Below are 20,635 nucleotides of genomic sequence, written 5' to 3' on the forward strand. Positions count from 1 at the left end.
CCCTCCACACACACACACACACACACCCGGGCCCAAGGGGGCCCAGGGCGGGGCGAGGGGCGCTCTCCCCACTCACAGTCCCCGGCTCCGTTCAGACGTGAGGGTCCTTCACGGTGTGGGGGGCGCCTGGTTCTCCTCAACCACCACGTTGCGGGGGATGAGAAGCCAGATCGCAGCCCCGGGGAGCAGGGGCGGGGGTTGGGGGCTCCGCGCCGTCTCTGGAACTTGCCCCAGCCCCGCCCCGCCAACCCAACCCGGCACTTGGTAACGAACACTTCCACTTCCTGAGCCCTCTTTCTTCGCCCGCCGCGGGGCGCCGCGCCAACCTCAGGGCCCCGCCCCCGAGCCTTCCCATTGGCCAATGTGGTTCACCCGGCCCGAGAGCCCCTCGGTCGGTGGCCTCTGATTGGTCCAAAGTGGTCCACACCCTCCGCGCGGCCCGGCCCAGCGGATTAGGGGCCGGGCGGGTTCTGGAAGGCTCAGACGCCGCGCGGGGCGGAGATTGGTCCGCGTTTCCCGGTCCGGTTCTCCGAGTTCGCGGCGGTTCCCGGGACACCTGCTCGCTCGGCGCCTCCCGCCGCGTTCCCTCCGGCTTCGCAGCGCTCAGGGCGGAGAGGAAACCTCGGCCATCGTGTCCGCAGCTCCCGGCGGGATCCCGCGGAGCCGTCGCCGCGCGACATGAGCGCGGACTCGGCGGCCGGGGCACCTGTGCCCCGGCTCTGTTGCCTTGAGAAGGGCCCGAACGGCTACGGCTTCCACCTGCACGGGGAGAAGGGCAAGGTGGGCCAGTTCATCCGGCTGGTGGAGCCGGGCTCGCCGGCCGAGAAGGCGGGGCTACTGGCCGGGGACCGGCTGGTGGAAGTGAACGGCGAGAACGTGGAGAAGGAGACGCACCAGCAGGTGGTGAGCCGCATCCGCGCCGCGCTCAGCGCCGTGCGCCTGCTGGTGGTCGACCCCGAGGCGGACGAGCAGCTCAGGAAGCTCGGCGTCGCGATCGGGGAGCAGCTGCTGCGCGGCCCGGAGGGGCCGGGGGGGTCGGCCGAGCCGCCGGCCGCCGCCGAGACGCAGGAGGCCGGCGACCAGCGCGGGGCGCACGAAGCCGAGAAGAGCCACCCGGAGCGGGTGAGTGTGGACCCCGATCGCGGCGAGAAGAGGGCGGCGGGGGTGGGGGGTTGAGGATCGGGGAGAATCAGGCGTCCGGGAAGTCCAGTCCCCCCCCCTTTTATCCCCCTCTGAAATTGGAGCCGCGAGAGGGGGAGGCTGCTTTCTCCTGTCCTGCCGGGGCCCTGGCAAGTTCCTGGGCGGGCTTGAGACTGCGTCCCCGCGCGCGATCTCCATCCGCGCTGGCCTGGGGAAGGGACTTGGCCGATCTCACGGCGTTACCCCCACCCCCCGGACCCTCCTCGTCCACCCGCTACTCCCTGGGCCCTTTCCCGGGTCACCCTAGTCAGGGACTAGGAAGGACCCCTGGCTCCTCCTTGGCTGTCGGTTTTTCCCTCTGCCCCTGTGGGTGGTAACTGCAGCTGGAGGCGAACTTCCCCCGACTTAAGAAAGCTGCAGGAGTAACCAACCGTCACGGTTCCGGGAAGGGGACCCGGGAGGCTCTCCCATACCTCCCCGCACCCCCCCCCCCCCCCCCCCGAGCCCCTTGGTGAGTGCATCGTTAACGTCAGCCAGACTGGACTGCATCCTCCTCAAGTTTAGAAGAAAGAGAGGGAGCCCTGGCGTCTCTCGGCGCTGTGTGGGGGTGGGGTGCGGGGAGGAGGCGGCCGGGAGGCGTCCTGGGGGTGGTGGCCCGGCCGCCAGGGAGGATTTATGGTTCTCAGGAATGTGAGGAGTAAGCGCTAGCTTGTATCAGGGAGCTGGAGGGAGGCTGGAGGAGGAGGGAAGAGGTGGGGGGGAGGTGGGGGGGAATGAGGAGGAGGAGGAGGGGGAGGAGGAGGAGGAGGGCTGGGGGAGGGAGGGGGCACTCTGCCAGGCAGCGCCAAAGCTCGCTGTGGGCAGGTGGGTCTTGCCCTGGTATTTGTCACTGTGTATACCCGGACACCACACAGGCTGCTTGCTTTTTTTTTTATTTTTTACTTTTGGCCCAGTTTTTATTTCCCCAAACTATCCCAGTTTGGATCAGCTGCAGGAGGGGCAGCTGGCAAAACAGGAGCTGTTGTGCTGAGCCTCCAGTCCCCAGAGAGCAGGGCGGGTGGGGGAGGCCCAGTGTGCAGAGCCTGGGAGCAGGGCCTCTTCAGCAGGCACCAGCTCCCCCCACACCCCAACCTGGTGGCAGCGTGAGGCAGGAGTGCCCCGTGGGGCCAGGAAGATCCTCCCTGGACAGTGGCACAGTTCAGCAAGGAGGGAGAAGGTGGAGCCTGCGAGGGACCAACTGGTTTGGTGGAAGTGAGGTCATCAGGAGCCTAGTCCAGCCAGAGGTGAATGCTGGGAATGCCATGGCCACCAGGCTCCCACTCCCTGCCACTGCCAAGCTGGCATCCGGGAGAGGTTGGTGCACCCCTGGCAGGGAGTTGGAACCAATGGACTCTGTTCCCAGGCAGAAAGGCACTCTGAACTTTGTGCTGAGTACATCGATTTGGCATTCCCCTTTATTTTTCCTGTGGACTTTGCCCCCCCCATAACCCCCCAACCATCACCCCCACCTCCTCAGCTCCTCCCTTTGCCCTTTTCATTTTGCTGCTGAAGGGCTGGAGGGAGACTGGTGTGGCATAGAGGGATGGCATAGCTCACGCTCATCCATGCCATCTCAGAGGGCTGTTGGCCTGGCCTAGCCTCTGCATGAGCACAGAATCGGGTTCCCCCAGGTGATGGTATACCGCCTACATTGGTGGGTATTTGTTAGGACTGAAGATAGGAAGAGAATCATCTCAGGGACACGGTCACCAGAGAAGTCGGTCATTCTCAGAGCTTCAATTCTCCTGTCTATCAAACAGGATCTGTGGACAGTCGAGAGGCCTTCCTTCTCTAGAAGCTTCGAAATAATAAGAAGTACTTGTATTCCTACTAGGTGTTGTCTGAGTACACTTGTGCCAGGACATTTTAACTCCCGTTTTGTGCAACCAGTTCCTTCAGCTTCATTCATTCCTAGTCAGCCCTGCTAAACCTCTAGTAGTACGTACATCCTTGTGTTCTGGTACGGTGAGCTTGCAGGAGTCCCCACCCTGCTGTTGCAGAAATTACCAGTAAGCCCTGTAAGGTGAGACAGACTCGGTAAATAGCCCAGACTGACCTTGAACTTCAGATGCTTCTGTCTGGGTCTCCCGAGTATACCAGGATTACAGATGTATGTCACCACATCCATCTGTAAGGATTATTTTTTTTTTCCTTAAAAGGCCTCCCTTTTCTACATAAAGCATATAATTGAGATATGCTCTTTAGTTTTAGCCTGAGTTTGTTTACATGGAGGGATCTGTTCTGTTCTCATTAGTTTTCATAAGGGAAATGGGTTGAAATAAAAAGGTACTGTGAGAATTAGGTGGCTGGTTGGCGTCGTTGAGAATAACACAAGGTCAAGAATAACATAAGGCAGGGGATGAGGGCTGCCTGGAACTAGCTGTCCATTCAATGCCTGAGGAGGTGGAGGTCATCTTCCAGCTCTGCCCATGTGTGGCCTCTCTACCATTCACTACCATCCTCAGGACAGGGCCTAAACCTTTGAGCTCAGGCCCAAAGTGATAGCTGGGGACAGGCCTCCAGAGCCAGCTCAGCTATACTCGCTGCACTTCCTTGAGCCAAGTTACTTCATCTCCCTAAGCCTCCACTTCCTCTTGTGTAAGTTGGGGTGATGGCAGTGACCTCACAAGGTTGTCTGGATTTCATAAGGATGTGTATAAGTCCCTGAATAACTAGCATTAAGTAAGGGCTCAATAAACAGTTGTTGGCCTTTGAATTAATAGTTCACAGTGATTATTTTATCCCCACCACGGGACAGCTGGCACTGGATCTGCCTCTAATTGGGCAGGTGCAGCTGTGGCCAAAGCTAAGCACTCAAAAGTGCTTGATCATCAGTGATCATGGGTGTTTATTAGTTACAGGTTGTTTTGTTTTTGTGCCAGTCCTGGGGCTTGAACTCTGGGCCTAGGGCAGGGCTGGGGCTTGAACTAAGGACCTGGGCACTGTCCCTTAGCTTTTTCACTCAAGACTAATGCTTTACCACTTGCGCCACAGCTCCACTTCTCGTTTTGTGATGCTTACTTGGAAGTAAGAGTCTCATGGCCTTTCCAATTTGGGCTGACTGGGCTGGGAAGGTGGCTCAGTGGTAGAGCGCTTGCCTTGCATGCTCGAGGCCCTGGGTTCGATTCCTCAGCACCACATAAGCAAAAAGAAAAAAGCCGGAAGTGGCACTGTGGCTCAAGTGGTAGAGCGCTAGCCTTGATCTGAAGAGCTGAGGGACAACGCCCAGGCCCAGAGTTCAGGCCTCACGACCGGACCAAGAAAAAAAAATTTGGGCTGGCTTTGAGCCGCTGTCCACACGTCTCCTGAGTAGCAAGGATTATAGGTGTAGCATCAGCACCCAGTCTAATACATGTTGATTCTTGGCCTCCAAAGTCCCATAGCCCATATTCTCCACCTCCCTGATAACCTCCAATCATACTGGGGTCCAAATCCCCTAGGGTACAGCTTGTTTGGAATCCTGTCCTCTTCTGAGATCCACGTCCTTGATCCTGGAGGCAGAGTTAGTGCTGCACTTTGTCCTGCTGAACACTCAGCATTGCAGTCCTCTGCTCAGGACCTCCTCCAATACATGGAAAGCCAGAGGGCAACACAGGCTTATTTGTGTTCCTATCTCCAACACTGTTACAGAGCTCCATAAATACTTTTGGATTAATGAATGAACACCTAACAGATGTAAGGGACCTTTGTCCCAGGTCATCCTAGTCCAGCACACCTGGGCTTGTTTGTTCCCCAGCACACCCACAGATTGGAATTCCAGATAGAAGCAACCCACTTACTCTTTCTTGAGTACAAGCAACTTCCATTTTCAGATTAGAAAGCAGACTGTCTAGCCTTTAGTGTCACCCAGACACAGCAGTGTTTGAATCTCACCTCTGCTGTTTTCCTGGCCAGGGAACCCCAGGGAAGTTCATTGTTCCCTGAAAACCTTAGCTTCGATCTCTGTGAACAGGCAACAGGGTGCCCTACCCCACAGGGTTGCTGGGAAGGTATCAATGGGAAAGTGCTCCAGTTCCTACTAGCCTTGATCCTGACCCCAGAGGCAGAGACTGTGTAGGCCCCAGGGAGTGAGGTGGATGGGTGGATATGTTCAGCAGGCAGGGAGCTGACCACTGACCCCTTTACCGGGGTTGTGAGCCATTCACATTCACCAGAGTGGAACTTTGGAAGGGGAGAACCATTTAGGTGCTTGCTAGGTGCTCGAGTTTGAAATGGACCAGCCATTTGGGACTGATTTCTTTTTTTAATTATTTTTCTGGTACCTGGGCTTTAACTGAAGGCATGAGCACTGTCTCTAACATTTTCACTCAAGATGAAACTCTACCACTGGAGTCACAGCTCCACTTCCAGCTTCTTTTTGCGACTTACTTGGAGATAGGAGTTGCTCAGATTTTCTTGCCCCCCGCTCACTGGGAACTGTGATCCTCAGATTTCAGCCTTCTGAGGCATGAGCCACTGGCACCTGACTACTCTGTTCTTTTAAGGTAGAGTAGCCTAAGCTAAGAAGGCAACTCAGATTTACAGTGTGCCTCCTCCTTATCCAGCTAAGTGGTAAAAAGCTTGCCTAACATGCACCAAGCCTCAGGTTCAATCCTCAGCACAGAGATGGCCGGGGGTGGTGGCGCACCCCCCCCACCCCCAGGGGAAAGGGAGAATGAACTTCAGACAGCCTAATCCCTTCATGGTCCGGGCTGGCTCCAGAGCCTGGTAATCAAATCTCTACCTCCACCTGGCCCTCAACCTGCCCTTCCTGCAACACAACAAGCCCTCTGGAGGTGGGATGGGACATCTTACCATGTGCTATGTCCTGTCTCCTAGGCAATGTATAGGTCCCTGTGTTCTAGAAAAGGACAAGTGCACAGATACTCCCTGAGGTCAGGCACCCTCTGTTCTAACATGGAAAGAACATTTATTAGGTTCAAGTTCCATTCACAGCTCATTGGCCGTGGCCAGAGCTGTGACTTCTCAGAGACAAAGGCCCAGCCTCTCCCTTTCTGTCATCCAGTCATGGGAATCTAATGCTCACAGCAAAGTTTGGGAGAGTTCAAAGCTGTGTTCTGCATATGGTATATACATGTGCACAGCTGGGGGAAGCTAGGAGGAAGACACAGAATTAGAGGGAAATGGGTGAAAAAATATAGCAGAATGCCCATCAGCTGCACTGGACATGGATGAAAGTGAACTAAACAACTCAGGGCAGCGATGGGAGGGAGGGAATGAGAGAGAAAGAGGGAACAGCTTACACTAAGCAAAAGTAATGTATATATCACCCGATTTGGAAGAAATAGTTGTATTGTCAGAGTTCGTGGAGTTCATAAGCTTTACAGACCATGATAATCACAATTCGCCTGGTGAAGGTTAAAATGTGTTTGTGACTTTAGCCAAGTATCACTATCCCACAATACTGTGAAATTTATGTAATCACTTAATCTCAATAAAGAAATAAAAATCCACTGCCACAGGGAAAAAGCCTTTGTGCTAATAAAAGGCTTAAAAAAAAAAAGAAGCAGGGCTGGGAAGTTGGCTCAGTGGTAGAGTGCTTGCCTTGCATGCATGAGGCCCTGGGTTCGATTCCTCAGCACCACATATGCAGAAAAAAGCCAGAAGTGGCACAGTGGCTCAAGTGGTAGGGCACTGGCCATGAGCTGAAGAGCTAAGGGACAGCACCCAGGCCCAGAGTTCAGCCCCCACGAGCGACAAAAAAAAAAAAAAAAAAAAAAAAGACTTATAAAAAAAAAAAGCAGTGTTTTGGACTGTCTCAGACACTGTAGCAATGAGAATGTCTAGGCTCTCAGGAGCAGCAGCTGATGACCACAGGAAACTCCTAGGCACTTAAAGTGCACATGTAGACATGCTACAGCATGAAAGCACACTTGGCTCCGGTTGCATCTTCTTGTCCAAAATGCTTGGGACCAGAAGGTTTGGGGATTTCAGGTTTTGCAGTATTTGCCTCTACATAATAAGACATCTTCTGATAGATAAGTCTGAACCTGAAAATCATTCAGGTTTCACTTATCCACATCGCCTAAAGGTAATTTTCTTTTGTTTTGATTTTGTATAGGAAACAAACTAAATACAGTGTGGAATTTTCCATTTGTGGTGTCATATCTGTACTTCAAAAGTTTCATAGTTTAGAGCATTTTTGCATTTCAGATCTTGGGATCAGGACTACTCAGCCTGCCCCCTCCCCTGTTTGCCCCCCAAATGAAGTAAAACTAGTCAATTAAAAATTAGGTGCTGAGAGTTTAATATTTTGGACACATGGTTAAATAAGCATATTACGTTCAGCCAGGCACTGATGACATATGCCTAGCTACTAGTTCACTCTGTAGGCTGAGATCTAAGGAGCCTAGTTCAAAGGCACACCAGGCAAGAAGGGACTCTTATTTCCAATTAACCAGCAAAAAGCCAGAATTGGAGGTATGGCTCAGTTAAGAGTGCAATGCATAGAAAAAGTCAAGCATGAATGAAAGGCCTGTAGCTCGAGCCACAGTAACTACACCAAAAATAAATAAAATTGAGCTTAATTTATCTTGTTCCATTTTCCTTTTTTTAAATTATGTGGTGCTGAAGGTCATGTTACCACAGAGTTACACCTCTAGGCCCGACCCCTACTCTTTTTATTTTATTTGTTTATTTGCCAGTTCTGGCACTTGAACTAAGGGTGTAGGCCCTGTCCCTGAACTTCTTTTGCTCAAGACTAGCACTCTACCACTTGAGCCACAGCACCATTTCCGGCTTTTTCTCTCTATGTAGTACCAAGGAATGGAACCCCGGGCTTCATGCATGCTAGGCAAGCCCTCTACCATTAAGCCACATTCCCAGACCCTCTTTTTCTTTTCTTCTTCCTTTTTTAATGTGGCTACTAGAAAAATAAAAATTTCATACATGGTTGGCATATTTCTACTGGACAAGATCTGAGTTCAAATCCTGTCTCTTCCTATCAACTGTATGTACTCTCTGAATTTCCTCATGTGTTACCTGTTAGTACTTTCCTCACTGAGGGAGAATGTATTGAGCTTTCAAGGAAAACGTACAAAAAGCCTCTAACACAGTGCCTGACTCATAGTAAGTACTCAGTAGGTAACTGCTGTTTTTACTTCATTTGTGTGTGTGTTGGTAATGAGGTTTGAACACAGGGCCTGGGAGCCTTAGCTTTTCCTGTTCAAGACTAGTGCTCTATCACTTGTGCAACACCCCTACTTCTGGCTTTTCTGCTGGTTAATTGGAGCTAAGAGTCTCTTTCTTAACTGTCTGGCCTGGCTTTGAACCTCAGTGCTCAAATCTCAGCCTCCTAAGTAGCTAGGATTATAGGCGTGAGCCACTGGTGCGCCTGGCTGTTAACTTCATTCTTGAGCCCCAGGTTCACAAGCTCCTTGAATAGCCTTAGCTGGCCTCTTGGGACACAGCCCATATGAGTTCACTCTGGCAGCGTGTGGGGAGAGAAGGGTAAAGAATGATGGTGGAAGGTGGGAAGGCATGGGGCAGCCAGCCCTGGATGGTGTCCAGCCAGGCAGCAGCCCAGGTACCAGCCTGCTCCATCTCAGGCTTACCCCAGCCTGAGCCAATCTCTGCTTCACTGTGGCTCTCTCTGGCTGACACTGGGAGAATATATCACTAGCCAGAGGGACACCCTGGCTTAGGGCTTTTGTCCCAGGGTTTGTTGTAAGAGAAGCAACTACCAATTTAACTTTTTTTTTTTTAAACTCTCCTAGCTAGTAGTTGTCCACCTTCAGAGCTTCAGGAAAGGTTCATGCTGTGGGACTTAAAAAATATGAGCTCTAGGGCTAGAATAGCATCCTTTTTCCCCCCCTGTAAACAGGTGTTTAATCTTCCTTGATCTGCAGAGATTGGAAGGGGCGGGGGGGAGAGGAAGCACACATGGAACCTGTCATCAGAGCTGGTCACTTCCAGAGCCCTTGGTCTGGAAGGATTGTGTTCCACTCCGAGGGGTTCGAGCCCCAGGCAGCTCTACCAGGCCCAGGCCTTGCCCCAGAGTCTGAGGAACGAACCCAGCTGCCTCCTAGAACAGCCGGGGCTCTTACCTTGAACGCCCCCCACCCCTTCCTCCTTCTTGTCCTCTCCTTCCCCGCCCTTCCCAGACTCTTCATCCTCTCCTTCTCCACCCTTCCCAGCCCCTCTTCAGTAGTTGGGCTGCTTTCTGTATCTGCTGCTGGGCACCTGGTCTTATTTACATAAACGAGCCATGGGCTGAGGGAAGGGCAGTCTTGGGAGGTGGGAGTCACCTCTGGTTTTTATTTATTTTTTAGCTGTCATGGTAGTCTTCCTCCCTCCCCCCCCCCCCGCCCCTAGCCCATCCCTTTTGGGGGCCTAGAGCCACCTGGCCTTCCTAGCAATGGTGGAAGCTGCCTGGCAGCTCATCACCAGGGCATCAGTCAGGAAGAGGCTGGGTCCTTTGGGGCGTTGGTCCCCTGGCCACCTGCAGCCCTCCTCCTAGGAGAAGCAGGGAGCAAACAGCCTTGGGCCTGCTCCCCAGAGATGTCACCGGGATTAGGGTATCAGCTTTCTCCAGCTTTCCAGGTGGCTGCTGGTGGCACCTATTGAATTCCGTGCCCGCTGTCCGCTCCCTGGGCTGTGGAGCGTGGGTGGAGGTGATGGGGTGGCCAGTTGGGGGGGGCTCCCAGGCTGGGGGGGGCGTGGGTGTGAAGAGAAGGGACAGCCAGAGAACTTGGCTGGGGAGGAACCCTATGAGGAGGGTCTGGAGGCGACTCTTCCTGGGTAGTGCCTGAAAACCGAGTGTTGAGCCCCTGAATCCACTGACCAAGTCCCAGCATGCTCACTGCCCTGGGCCACTATTACCTGCTGCCCCTCCTCCTGCTGCCTCTGGGTCTTTGCCAGTGTCATCTCTGAGCAGATCCTGCTTCTGCTTTGAGCCCTGTCAGCTCATTGGGCAGGTTCTGCACAAACCCTGGGGCCTGGTTCTCCTGAAGTCTTGTACCTCTCGCACTGTGCACCCCTCTGGAGCTCATGCTAAAGCAGGAGGCCCTTTCTGAGTTCTTGGGGGCTGCATGTAAAGTCCAAGATGGCTTGGACTTTGTCCCCATTTATAGGTTTTTCCCCAGATGCAGAACTCAAGCCTCCGTTCCAGCCAGGGAGGGTGAGTGGGGTTGAGGACCCAGAGCAATGGCAGCCTTCCTCCTCCAGGCACGTCCCCCCCTTTCCAACTCCTTTTCTGGGTGGTAGGCTTGGGAACCAAGGCCAGGCCCCCACAGGTTCCCAGGAACCCGCCCTTAGGCACAGGGGATGGGCCAGCTGGTAAGCTGACTCAGCAACTGCTGGGCCAGGCTGGGCTGGTCTTCCTGGGAGTGTACGGGTCCTGCCTGCCCTTTGCAGAGGCCAGGAGCCTCCTAGGACTTGGAAGGGAGGGACTAGCTGAGGCTCTGTCAGCATCTGGATCCTGGGGCTTCCTGTCCTGCCACCTCTAGGGCAGGCCCTGAAGTCTCCATAGTCACCAGTGGGCTCCTGAGCCCCCCATGTCTCCCGATCCTCACATGGCAGGTGTAAAGCAGGTCTTTGAATTTGGATGACCTACGTCAGTCACTAAGCAAGGGGTTTGGGGCTACTGGTTGAGGTACTGTAAGTGAAGCAGCACAGAGACCTGGGCCAAAAGCTTGGACCCAAGTGGGCTGCTGACCTGGCCCTGCCAGCCAGGGAGTATCTAGAACCGCCCACCCCCACCGATAGCCTGCTTCTAGCCACAGCACTAGCCCAGGCATGCTCACTGCCCAGCACCCAGGTCCTCTGCCCAGGCTAGCGCCAACCCGGAAGGAAGGCTGTGGTTTCTACAGCTCCCAGCAGGGCTGCAGCCATTGCAGGAAGAGTTCCATTGGGATCTGCTGCATTCCAGATCTAAGTCCACATGGAATGGCTGAAATGGTGGAGCACCTAGAGCTAGCATATTTGAGACCCTGAATCCACACACAAACACACACACACACACACACACACACACACAGAGCAGCCCACAGTGTATTGACAGAAGCAGGGCTCCAAGTCAGAGACCTAGACTCTGGCTGTGTGATATGAAGCAATGGGCTTACCTTCTCTGAACCTCAGTTCTCCCCCTCTCCCCCACTACCTCCCAGCTCAAAAAACAGGGCTGAGAAACCCTAGCCAGGTTGCTGTTACGGGAAGGTTAGAGGAAGGTACTATAGGGGATGCTGGAGAGGAACAGCACTGGAGCTCCTGCTACCAGTCTCTGCTGCCATTCACCCTCACACTTTCTCAGGGTGAAGGCCCCTGTTTGGGGAGCTCAGTATGGCTGGGGTTGGAAAGCTGAACCTGTCCCGGTAGTGGTAACTGGTCAGACCTGTTCCTGCTTACCTGGGCAGCTGGAGGGAGAGCAAAGGATTAGCTGGAAGGGTGAAGAGGCTTCCTCACTCTTCGAACTAAATCTCATACCAGAGCATGTTTCGGGGAGGGAGGAAGCTGCAGGAAGGCCCTCTGTAACAGAGAATCTGGGGGCTTCTGAGTATTCCAGCAGCCCCCGGAGGAAGAGACAATGCCTATAGATGCATGCTGACTTAGTTGTTATTGGAGATGAGGGACCCCTAGTCCCGATTTGGGCAAGTGACTGCTAGGACAAGTCCCAACCATCATCTCTCTGTCCTGTCTCTATGCAGCATCCCCTCACCAATGTCCTGAAGCTGCCACAAAAGTTGTTTCAAGGAAGGAAAAGTCTCCCTCTCCACCCCGCCCCCCAAGTAAAGGGGAGGGACCCCATCTCCCACAAGTGGCAGCTGCCTTCTGGGACTGGCAAGTTGGGGCAGGACGCCCTGAAGCCTTCCCTCCTCCTTCCCAGCCCTCCCTTGCCTCCTCTACTCCCTGCTGGTGATTTGGGTTTCAGGGCAGCCTGACACACCACCCTCCTCACCCCCAGCTCCTGCCCATTCAGTAAGGACAATGGCCAAGTCCAGGCATACACAGGGACTTATAGTCCCAAAGTGTTTCCACTCTGTAATTATCTCATTGCGCTCCTCGGCAACCTGCAAGAGGCAGGTGTCCGGAAGAATGGACTATGTATAAATGAGAGCCCTGAGGCTCCCAGAAGGAAATTACTTGCCCCAGGTCGCGCAGCTAATAAACAAGAGTGTTTGTTGCTTGGCAGGCGGGGATGACAATTCTGGGCTAGCGGTACTAGGGCTTGCACTCATATTCTGACTTCTACCACTCAAGCCACAGCTCCCCCTTTTTTTTTTTTTTTTTTGCTGGTTAACTGGAGATGAGTCTCACAGACCTTTCTGCCTGGGCTGGCTTTGAACTGGGATCCTCAGATCTCAGCCTCCTGAGTAACTAGGATTACAGGCCTCCAGCCGCCCCCCTGGTGCTCCTCTTTGCCTCTATATGTAGGTGTTCCAGGGCTGAGGCAGAGCTAAGCTGTCTTCAACTGGGGATGTGGAAAAACTTCTGCAGCTGAGTGTTTTCAGCATGCTCAGGGGAAATGAACATAGGGCTTGTGACAAAGGCCTCAGGATTCATGACAGGATCTCAGCTGGGTATAGTGTTCCTGAGGATGGCTTTGTCTGGCCCAGGCCCTCCTGCTGTGTTGTCCAACAGGTTTCAGATTATGTGGCTCCCTTCTGGCTGGGCCATTTGGCTCACTGGAAGGAAGAAGGGAGCCTGTGGCTGAGGAATGTCTTTACTGTAAACATGATGACCAGCTTTTGGTAAACATCTGCCAACCCAGAGAACAGATACCAAGGGCTGGGGTCAGCCGGGCGCCAGTGGCTCAAGCCTGTAACTCTAGCTTCTCAGGAGGCTGAGAGCTGAGGATCAGTGTTTGAAGCCAGTCTAGGCAGGAAAGCCTGTGAGATTCTGATCTCCAGTTAACCAGCAAAAAGCCCAAAGTAGAGGTGTGGCTCAAGTAAACAGGGCTAGCTTTGAGCAAAAAGCTAAGGAATAAGGAGAATGCAGTCAAAAATGCCATGTGTATCCATCAAAATTAAGGAAAGTGAAGAAAGGGGTGAGATAAGAAGAATGGGTGAGAATTGATAGAGGTGACACTGATCAGGATGTATTTATTCATAAACTGCTTTCTTGAATGCAAATTCCTTTGTTTAACTACCTAAAGATAATAAAAATATATTTGAAAAAACACTCTAAGGAAACAGCAACTAGGCCCTGAGTTCAAGTCACAATACTGAAACATTCCAGAATAAAAGGAGAGAAACCTAGGGCTAGGATCCCTACTCCTGTACACAGTTAAGCTGTCAGGGTTCTGCCCCACCCTCCGCCCCCAGGAGGGCCAGATGAGCCTTTGGGAAGGAAGAATAAGACCCAAGATAACATGTGACAAACCTTACAATGTCAAGGAGAAGGGGTTTGGAGCAAAACTTCCTTCCACCTCTCACCAGATTGACCTCTGGAAGGGACAGTGTCCCATTCAGGGCCACTCAAGCAATTTGATGCAATGCTAGTGTCCAACTAGGTCTTCTGAATGCTGGCCAGGAGCAAAGCATGCCGAATCCTTCCTGGTGGAGTTGGGGTCACAGGGTCATGTGGGGGGCAGGGAGAAGCAGAGGACATGGGCATTGCAGAATGGCATGTATCCTCCTTCATCTCTACAGCGTGAGCTTCGGCCTCGGCTCTGCACCATGAAGAAAGGTGCCAACGGCTACGGCTTCAACCTGCACAGTGACAAATCCAAGCCAGGCCAGTTCATCCGGGCAGTGGACCCAGACTCACCAGCTGAGGCCTCTGGGCTCCGGGCCCAGGACCGCATTGTGGAGGTAATGCTCTTGCCCTCTTCCCCAGATCCTTTCAGGTGCTTCACTTCCTGATCTTTAGCCCCGACTCCCACCCACCTCTGGACAGCCATTACTCCTCTACTGCCCATTAAGGCCATGGGTCATAGTCAGCTCCGAGATGGACAAGAGGGACTGTCTATGTCAGCTCAGAGGGTGCGTGGGCCAGGCAATGAATAGGAGAAAGGAAGAGGGCTAGGTGTTGGATGGGCACACAGATAGGCCGACTTTTTCCTACCATCTCTGTCCTGGGCTCTTCTTCACTGAGCAGACTACTCCAGAGCCATAGTTTCTCTCTCAATTCAAGTAGATGCCAGGGGCTTCCCTGCTGCCAGAGGGAGAGGGTGTGTGTGTGTGTGTGTGTGTGTGTGTGTGTGTGTGTGTGTGTGTGTGTGTGTGTGTGTGTGTGTGTGTGTGTGTGTGTGTGTGTGTGTGTGTGTGTGTGTGTGTGTGTGTGTGTGTGTGTGTGTGTGTGTGTGTGTGTGTTGCATGCACGCATGTGTGTGTGTGTGTGTGTGTGTTGGTGTTGCATGCACGCATATGTGCACCTGCCAGAGGGAGAGGGTGTGTGTGTGTGTGTGTTGGTGTTGGTGTTGCATGCACGCATATGTGCACCGGTCCTGAAACTTGAACTAGGCATTATCCCTGACCTGTGTGTGTGTGTGTGTTGCCAGAGGGAGAGGTGTGTGTGTGTGTGTAAATCCCCTCTCTTGCTTTGAGAAACTCCCTCTGTGCCCTTGGACTGTGCTAAGGGGAGAGGAAATGTGAATGGAATGCTTGGGCTGGTCCCAGAATCACAGTCTGAGAACCTCAGAGCTGGGATCAACTCTCCCAGGACTTCTCATTTTACACGTGAGAAAACCAAGGCCCCGTTGAGGGTAGGGGGAAGAACCAGAAGAAAGCCCAGCCCAGGCCTCCTGTCTCTCACAGCTGTGTTTGTGTAGTCTCTCCATATTTTCTTTGGCTGTGTCCTCCCGTCCTGGCTCCCAGCTGACTGTCAAGCAGGACCTTTGGCCTAGTTTGGAACAAGGGGGGGTGGTGCAGCATCCCCAGGCAGGCCCTCCTCCCCACAGCTGAGACCTATGCTGGGAAAACTCTGTCTTGGCCTGCTGTGTCCCACAGGTGAATGGAGTTTGCATGGAGGGCAAACAGCACGGGGACGTGGTGTCTGCCATCAAGGCTGGAGGCGACCAGGCCAAGCTGCTGGTGGTAGACAAGGAAACGGACGAGTTTTTCAAGAAGTGCAAAGTGATCCCGTCCCAGGAGCATCTGAATGGTGAGTGGGGTGCTCAGCCGGGTGCCCCAAAGCCCTGGGGATGTGGCTGGTGCACGAGCCTTTGTAGTGTCTCAGATGTGGTCAGGGGGAGATGGCTTCCTGGCTTGGGCTCTCCCTCCTTCTCCTTTTGGAGAAATCAAGCAAGTGTAAGTTAGTGGAGAGGGGCCCAGTGAAGAGAGAAAGTGGGGGGGGGGAGAAGACAGTGCTTTCTGAAGGTGGCCTGTGAGGACAGTCACCTGGTAGAGGGATAGGACAGTTTCGAATCCCCAGCTGAAGCTGCCCCAATCTCCCTCCCTGCCCCTAGCAGATTCTCCTTCCCAAGCAAGGAAAGGGTTAACTCTGGACAGCCTCCAGCCTCTGCTGGGCCGATCAGAGTCCACTGATGGGGCCCTATTGCCTCCCTCTGTCCTTCTGTCAGGTTGTCTTGGAAACTCAGGCTTGCTGGCTCTGGAGAGCAGTGGGTTCCCCTTTGGTCCCTGGGCCCCTGACTACCCCCTCCCCCTCCCTCTGCCCCTGCCAAGTCTGTCACCTCCCCCTGCCCAGGCTGAGCCAGAGGGGGCAGGGCTGCTACTCCAGGCTGGGAGGGGTTAAATGGCCTCTGCTCCCCGGTGTGGACTTTCTCCTGGGAAGACAGTTCCACAAGGGGGAGGAGGGGGTGGGAGGGGAGGCAGAATCCCTGCTGACAACACTGAGAGTGAATCACTCTTGGGACTTTGTAATGGGTGGGGCCTTCCCAAGGGTCAGGGTTCTATTTGTAGGAGAGGGGTCCACATAACTAAAATCTGCCCCCCCCCCACCCTATTCAAGGGGCCCAGTGGGCAGCCCTACTAACGGAGGGTCCCTAACAGCTTCTAGAAGAGGTTGGGGGTGGGGTGGAAGCAGTGAGGCCTTTTCCTTGTCTCCTAGTTCTTGGAAACCAAGAAACTCACAAAATCCTCTTCCCCAGTGAGGAACCTGGGGCCCAACAAACCTCAGCCTTGTTCCTGGGAACCTGGTACAGAACTGAAGTCTGGGTTCTACCAAGCTCTTCAGACACCATCCCCTGCCTCCCATCTTCAACTACTATCCCTAGCCTCCTATAGCACTCTTCCTTCCCTTCGCCCTCACCCTCAGGTTGTCTTCCCTCTTCCATCAGTCTCTCTGGCTGGAGATGGAAGCTCTGGCCAGAGGATCTGCCCAGGGAGAGGCCTGGAAGGTGGGGGAGGGGGTCACCAGAACTCCCTTACCCCCTGGCCATGGAAAGCTAGGAATGTCAGAAGAGAGGAAAAGATGAGTCAGTTCTATCTAGCTGTGTCCTGAACTGGGGTCAAGCAGACAAGAGAAGGAGATGCACGTGGATTATAAGCTAAGAGTTCAGAAGAAACCTACCCAGCTTGACTGGTTCCTGGAGGTAGAACAGCCCCTCCACGCCCCGAGTGGGGGAGAGGGAGCGCCTGGCTTCTCTCCCTCCGGCCTCCATCTTTCCCTCTTGCTTGCCCTCACCAAGTTTCTGATTGGCTGGTGGGGCATCCTGCCCCTGAGCCTCTCAGTCCTCATTCCAGATGGCACATAGAGGTTTGGGATTGTTTTCTGTCTGAGGCAACAGGTACCAACTATAATTTGGGGTGTAGCCTCAAATCTGTTGTCATACCATCATCACACAAGGGTACATCTGAAAATGTTGAGGCTCAGGCAGGCTTCAGGAGCCTTTTGTAATGACTTTCCTGGGAAGAATTAGGCGGCCAGCCTGGAACTTCAGCCCCTCAAGGACAATACTTTCAAACAGCTTATTAGCTATCAGTGACTTCTGAGATCAGTTTGGTAGATAGAGAGCAATACATTAAGTAAAATTTAATAGAAAATATCTAAGAGCATTGCACTGCACTAAGAGTAAGTGTTGTTTTTCTGAAACTTGTCATACACACAGCCTTTGTGTGTACTGGGCCATCAAAATGTCAAATGTACTTGCAGGCAAAAAAAAAAAAAAGTTTTTACCACTGGCTTTGGGTGTGAGATCTGATGGCTTGTCCACTCAAGCTGGAGCTCTGGCCTCCTCGCTTCATGCCCCTCTCCCCAGGATTTTTTTTTTTTTTTTGGGTCAGTTGTGGGGCTTGAACTCTGGGCCTGGGTACTGACCCTGAGCTCTTCAGCTCAAGGCTAGCATTCTACCACTTGAACCACAATACCACTTGAGGTTTTCTGGTGGTTTATTGGAGATGAGTCTTACAGACTTTCCTTGCCTGAGCTGGCTTTGAACCATGATCCTCAGATCTCAGCCTCCTGAGTAGCTAGGATTATAGGCATGAGCCACCAGCACCCGGACTCTCCCCAGGATTTTGGACTCACCTTGTTCTCTCTCTCCCCTAGGCCCTTTGCCTGAACCCTTCACCAATGGTGAGATACAGAAGGTAAGGGTGATCCTCTTAATTTCCTTAATTTCAGGGGTGCTGTTCAGGAAGATGGTATAGTTGGAAAGACTGCTTTCTGGCTTGGGCCAAAACCTCGAGGCCCAGTTCCAGCTCCTTCCTGAGCTCCAAGTTATAGGAGTCCCCCAGTCCCTGCCCCAGCCCATCAAGGGCCAAAGCTGTTGTAAGGGAGAGGCTTGGCTGGGCTTCTCTGTGGCCCCATCCTGGGTGACAGCCCCGCCTCCACCTCCCCACTTACAGAAGAGGCTATTCTTCCCCCCAAGAACAGAGCCTCAGTGTCTGGCCACGCTGCCAGCCCTGCTACTTCCAGTCTGAGTTAGAACAAAGCCCCTCCTCCCGAAGCAGAAGAGAAGGGTTGAAGCCATGTGCCAGCCAAAGCTATGGAGGGACCCAGGAAGGGACTGAGCACCACACTGATGCCCCAGCCAAGGCCTTGGCTCCGGGATGGGCCAGCTTGGAGCGAGGCTACAGGAGTGGGAGTCTGCATGGGTAGCTCAGAGGCTTGTGCTGGGGTGGGGGGTGCCTGAGGAGGGAAGGTCCTACGGCCAAAGTCTGGCCCTTCTGTCATCCAATCCATGGGTCTAGAACTAGAACTATCTGTCCATCTTACTCCTTCAAGGCCCTGCTTGACTGCTTTGGGGCTAAAATTTACAGAGGGCTCAGGAGGTTTGGGGATACCACCTGTGTCCCCAGTACCAGGCAGAAGGCTTGGTGTTCCTGCCGTGGGTCACCGACTCCAAAGGTGAATCTGTGCCCCAAAGCCATGGGACAGAGGATGAGGACAGAACAGTTCTGCTAATCCCACCTCGGGCTTCCACCGTCACCCACCAAGTGACTGACGGAAGCAGGCCAGCCCTCTCTCTGATCCTTTAAGGAATGTCAAAATGTAAATCTGGAATTTGGGTGGATGGCCAAGGCCTGAATAGCATTTTCTCAGGCTGAGGTTCTCTAGCTTGCCGGGTCCCAAGAATTTCTTGCCCTGTTCTCCACCAACCCACACCTCTCATCTCTGTGCCAGGCAAACAGTAGTGAAGCCTTGGCAGAGGCCGTCTCGGAGAGCCCCAGGCCAGCCCTGGCGAGATCCACTTCCAGCGATACCAGTGAGGAGGTAGGCCGGCCTGGTGGGGGTTGGGGACTGGGTCACAGGAGGCCCATTCCCAGGCCACGCTGCTTCCTGGCACACAAGTCTGCCTTTGAGGTCACATGCTGAGGCACATTCTGTCCTTGTGACCTGGCTTTCCTGGGCATAACCCCAAGGGAGCCACCTCACCAGGGCCTGAGGCTCGGAGAACCTCAGCAGGCACCGAGTCCTGAACGTGTCTCCCTCCTTCTATAGCTCAATTCCCAAGACAGCCCCAAGAAACAGGACGCCACAGAGCCCTCCTCTACCTCCTCCTCGGACCTCATCCTGGACTTCAACATCTCCCTGGCTGTGGCCAAAGAGAGGGCCCACCAGAAGCGCAGCAGCAAGCGGGCCCCACAGATGGACTGGAGCAAGAAAAATGAACTCTTCAGCAACCTCTGAGTGCCCAGCTGACCAGAGCTAAGCCAGCACTCGCCCACCCTAGCTCCCTTTCCCTCCTCCCCAGTGCCCACCAAATCAACGTTCCAATCAATACCAGCATCTCCCTTCTTGATGAATCTGATTACTCTAGAAACTTTGTTCTTCCCATATCATACCTTGAGGAAGGTGAATGTCTTTCCTGTCCTGTCCCAATCAAAAAGCAGACTTTTTCCCCAGCTTCTCCCTGAGGGCTTTATCCTACCAAGTGTGTCCTTGTCACCCACCTGGGACATCTCTGGGATCTACAGCAAGCAAGATCTTGGTGGGGTCAGACAGGACCCCACGTCATGATTGGGTCTGGAAGCCGATGGCAGCAGTCACCACGGACATTGGACCAGGCCCGAGTACCCTGAGAGCTGTGGCCTGGGCTTTTTTTTTTTTTTAAGTGTAGTATCATGTTGGGGGGAGAGGGTGTCACTTGAGTCTCATTATTTTCCTGGCTGCTTCACCTAGGGTGTGGTAGCAGCCTCAGCCTTAAATTTGTGTTTCTACTTCGATCTTTTAAGACGTAGGTGGCATGGGGCAGGCCTGGATGCCCCTGCCTATCCTTGAACCAGGCACCACCACTGTAAGGAAACATCTTCAGAAATTCAGCTGCTCCAAACTGCATCAGCCTCTGTGTCTTCCTTTGAAGCTTTGTGGGAAATCATGAGTTATTGCCAGGGAGCCTTTGGATGGGAGGGCAGGCAGGGCATACTACCCGACAACTATCTAGGGCTCCCTGCAGCCCCAAACCTGCATAGCTTTAACCAGGCTTGGGACCCAGCTGCCTGGGAGCCCTGCAGGAAACAGGCTCCTCCCAGCGCTGTGAGCTTAGCACAGTTTCATTGTGACAATGTGTGTGGGTCTCCCACGCAGTAGGGGTGTTTATGGGTATAGTGAGGAATGGGTTCTGAGGCCTGCGTACTTACAGAGGAAGTATAAATCCTAGAGTGGAGCTGGGTTGAGAATATGAGGACTCTTGCCCCTGCTGGTGGAGTGCAGGATTTCTAGAAGCAGGCTACGTTGGCACTCTATATGCTGGCCACTGGCCTGATTGGAGGGCCATGGTTCAGCATGGAGGAAAACAAACTGATCCACTGAGGCCCAGGATACGCTGTGTGGCAAGGTGGGATGGAAGGGGCTTTGCAAAGGTGAAATGCCCCAGGTCCCTGAAGCTGCATCCTGGAGGTGTGCCAGGGTGCCCTGCCAAAAGCCGGAGGTTCCAGGGCAGGTACTCAGGGAGAAGGAAGGGAAGTTGGCCCCAGACTACTTCCGCTCTTCCCAGCCTACGAGAACACTCAAAACCAGGTTCTTGCACTGAGAACAACTTAAAAAGATAGCGGATCAGGGAGAGGAACGGTGGAGCCCTGAGGGTTCAGAGAAGGGCCAGTCACCATCTGGCCTTCTCGGCTCATTAGTTTGGATTCCATCAGCCTTGAAAGGACCCATCGAGAGCCCTATCTCA

General features: G+C 53.7%; 1 protein-coding gene across 2 annotated transcripts; it reads left to right on the forward strand.

The window, feature by feature from the left end:
• The first annotated feature begins 469 nt into the window (after nucleotides 1–469).
• Slc9a3r1 (SLC9A3 regulator 1) lies at nucleotides 470–19,797 on the forward strand. Of its 2 annotated transcripts, none has more exons than XM_042665499.1 (6): nucleotides 470–1,122; nucleotides 13,767–13,928; nucleotides 15,066–15,219; nucleotides 17,566–17,606; nucleotides 18,643–18,732; nucleotides 18,961–19,797. In XM_042665499.1, the coding sequence occupies exons 1-6, from the start codon at nucleotides 679–681 to the stop codon at nucleotides 19,147–19,149; spliced, it is 1,080 nt and encodes a 359-aa protein (XP_042521433.1). In that variant the 5' UTR covers nucleotides 470–678; the 3' UTR covers nucleotides 19,150–19,797. The 2 variants fall into 2 exon arrangements, with proteins under 2 accessions (XP_042521433.1, XP_042521434.1); XM_042665500.1 differs by having other exon boundaries at nucleotides 470–1,116.
• Nucleotides 19,798–20,635: the final 838 nt, after the last annotated feature.

Source organism: Dipodomys spectabilis, unplaced genomic scaffold (assembly GCF_019054845.1).
Source record: "Dipodomys spectabilis isolate Male_0828 unplaced genomic scaffold, ASM1905484v1 ptg000329l, whole genome shotgun sequence".
Classification (NCBI taxonomy): domain Eukaryota; kingdom Metazoa; phylum Chordata; class Mammalia; order Rodentia; family Heteromyidae; genus Dipodomys; species Dipodomys spectabilis.

Coding starts and splice junctions, on each gene's coding strand:
- Slc9a3r1 (XM_042665499.1), top strand. CDS start 679: ATGAGCGCGGACTCGGCGGCCGGGGCACCTGTGCCCCGGCTCTGTTGC. Junction 1,123..13,766: donor AGAAGAGCCACCCGGAGCGG/GTGAGTGTGGAC, acceptor TCATCTCTACAG/CGTGAGCTTCGGCCTCGGCT. Junction 17,607..18,642: donor CCAATGGTGAGATACAGAAG/GTAAGGGTGATC, acceptor TCTCTGTGCCAG/GCAAACAGTAGTGAAGCCTT.